Here is a 2,500-nt window from a genome sequence, read left to right as displayed (position 1 = left end):
CGTCAGCCCATCGTCTAACCCATCCCATCTCTTGTCTTGCCTTTAGTAAGGTTCATAGTAGTAAGAAGCTACTGAGGAGGCCTTCCGCCTGGAGGAATAGGTACTCACTGCCACGGCCCCCACGCGTTGCACCGCTTCTCCCAGGCATGCGCACTAACCTCCCCCCTGCATGGGTTAACCTCGAGGAGGCTGTGGAGAGGATGCTCTGCTCTCGGATGTGTTATCTGTTGTCTTTAATGTCCATTAATACGTTTGCTTTTTTTTTTTTTAAGAGGGGGGGGTTTTGTTGTTTAAATTGCCCCCCCCCCCCCCCCCCCGGAGCGACGTTAATAATAATTCCTCCCGTCGCCATGGCGATTGAGACCCTGCTGCCGTGTGGAGGATGTTCAGGACAGATGTTTCAGCCGTGTGACGTCGCACGCTGTCAAACGTCCGAAAGGCGTCTCGGTTCACGGTTCATGCTGGACTTCGACCGTCGGGACTCACTCACTTCCACCCGATAATATAATCGACTCTGTTTCTTAGCTTCTCGTGTCCATCTCATATTAAACTATAATGAGTCACTTAATGAGTCGCTTATTCACGCACGACTCGACTGCCAACGTTTGAAAGTCAAACACTGTGACCAAAATAAAAGGAAAACGAGAGCGTGTTCACATTTAGGGCATTCAGCCCTAAATGTATGACGCTTTTATCCAAAGAGTGTGACGATAAGTACACTTGTCAGAAGAAGGAGAAACAATATTTATCGCTCTGGGTACAGTGAAGATATTCATAGAATACCAAGTGCCGAGCATTTACAGTTGCTCGGTTAACCCATACTCCCCGTACACAACAGAGATAGCCAGGATGAGACGCTACACAATGCTAAGTACTATTTTTAAGTGCGAGGATGTATGAAACATACAATAAGTGCCGACATTAAAAGGCCAGGATACAATAAGTGCTTAAGAGGGGGTGGGAGGGCGTGGGGGGGCGTGGGGGGGGGTGGGGGGGGGCGATGCAGAGTCTAAACTCGGAACAAGTGAGACTTCAAGTGAGCGCAATTATGAGGCACACCGGAGGAGCTATCCCAGCCTTACCAGCCTCACACTCCACATGTCCACAAGAGGACTACATCGCTCCGCCGCCTGTTGCCTGCTTGCCGTGTAGTTCTGTTGAGTATCTCTGTTGGCATAGTGACGCATGTTGATCTCTCACCGCCGTCCGACCTCCCCGGACCCTTTCTCTACGACCGGGGGAGGCCTCGCCTTCGCCGTTGACCTGGAGGGAGACTAACTGAAATTAATCTGTTGACCAACAACTGCATTCTTTTTCGTCATCTAACAACTAATTTGTAACATAGCCACGCCCGACCTGCCTGCGTTAGTTTACCTTGAGCGGAGAATGTGTTTGTTGTCGTTAACATCTCTCTCTCTCTCTCTCTCTCTCTCTCTCTCTCTCTCGCCCATCCCCCCCGACCTCATCGTCGTTCTCTCCCCTGACGTCATCACCATCATCATCATCACCGTCATCATCATCATCCTCATCACCATCCTCATCATCCTAATGATCATCATCACCATCATAACCATCATCATCCTCAATCACTGTCATCCTCATCACCCTCATCATTATCATCCTCATCACCCTCATCATTATCATCCTCATCACCCTCATATCTCTCCTCACCCTCCTCATCACTGTCATCCTCCTCATCGCCCCGGCCGTCATCATCATCCTCATCTTCATCACCATCCCTATCATCCTCATCATCCTCATCACAATCCCCCTCATCACTGTCACATCCTCATCCTCGCCCTCATCCCTGTCATCATCATCACTGTCATCACCCTCAATCACTGTCATCACCATCATCATCATCATCATCATCCTAATCATCCTCATCACCCTCATCATCATCCTCATCCTCACCGATCATTCCCCTCATCACCGTCATCATCCTCATCATCACTGTCATCATCATCATCATCATCGCCATGGCCTTCATCATCAACCTCATCCCTGTCATCCTCAGACCTATCACTCCTCATCCTCACCACCACCCTCCTCACCACCACCCCCCTCATCGCCCGCCCCCCCCCTCAGCCAAAAGCTGAGCTTCAAGGAGCGCGTGCGGATGGCGAGCCCGCGGGGCCAGAGCGTCAAGAGCCGGCAGTCGGGTGAACGAGCGGCGCTCCCCGGTGGCCGACACGCCCCCGCCGTCCTCCGCCGGCGCCGCCGCCGCCGAGGGGGGGGGCGGCGGCGGCGGGGGGGGCAGCCCCGCCAAGGTGCAGAAGAGCTGGAGCTTCAACGACCGCACCGCTTCCGGCCCTCGCTGCGCCTCAAGAGCCAATCGCGCTCCACCACCGACGGTAGGGGGGCCAATCACGCTTAACCACCGACCGACGGTAAGGGGGGCGGGTCGGACGGGGGCAGGGGGGGGGGGGGAGGGAGGGGGGGGGGGGGGGGGAGGGAGGGGGGGTGGCGGTCTGTGTTGCTCCCCCCCCCGCCCCCCCCG

The 2,500-nt window shown here is 54.6% G+C and overlaps 1 protein-coding gene across 1 annotated transcript in view; it reads left to right on the top strand.

Moving 5' to 3' along the window:
• The window catches only part of LOC311340441 (potassium voltage-gated channel subfamily KQT member 5-like), a gene marked incomplete at its 5' end in the record, with an annotated part of 25,401 nt that overhangs the window by 18,576 nt on the left and 4,325 nt on the right, over nucleotides 1–2,500 (top strand). Inside the window, 3 exon segments of the mRNA XM_084465335.1 lie at nucleotides 2,089–2,160; nucleotides 2,162–2,298; nucleotides 2,301–2,354. Coding sequence (XP_084321461.1) covers nucleotides 2,089–2,160; nucleotides 2,162–2,298; nucleotides 2,301–2,354 — 263 coding nt within the window.

Source organism: Micromesistius poutassou (assembly GCF_964030765.1).
Source record: "Micromesistius poutassou genome assembly, chromosome: 3".
Lineage (NCBI taxonomy): Eukaryota > Metazoa > Chordata > Actinopteri > Gadiformes > Gadidae > Micromesistius > Micromesistius poutassou.
Note: the sequence above shows the minus strand (reverse complement) of the source record. Positions and strands in the feature narration are given on the sequence as shown.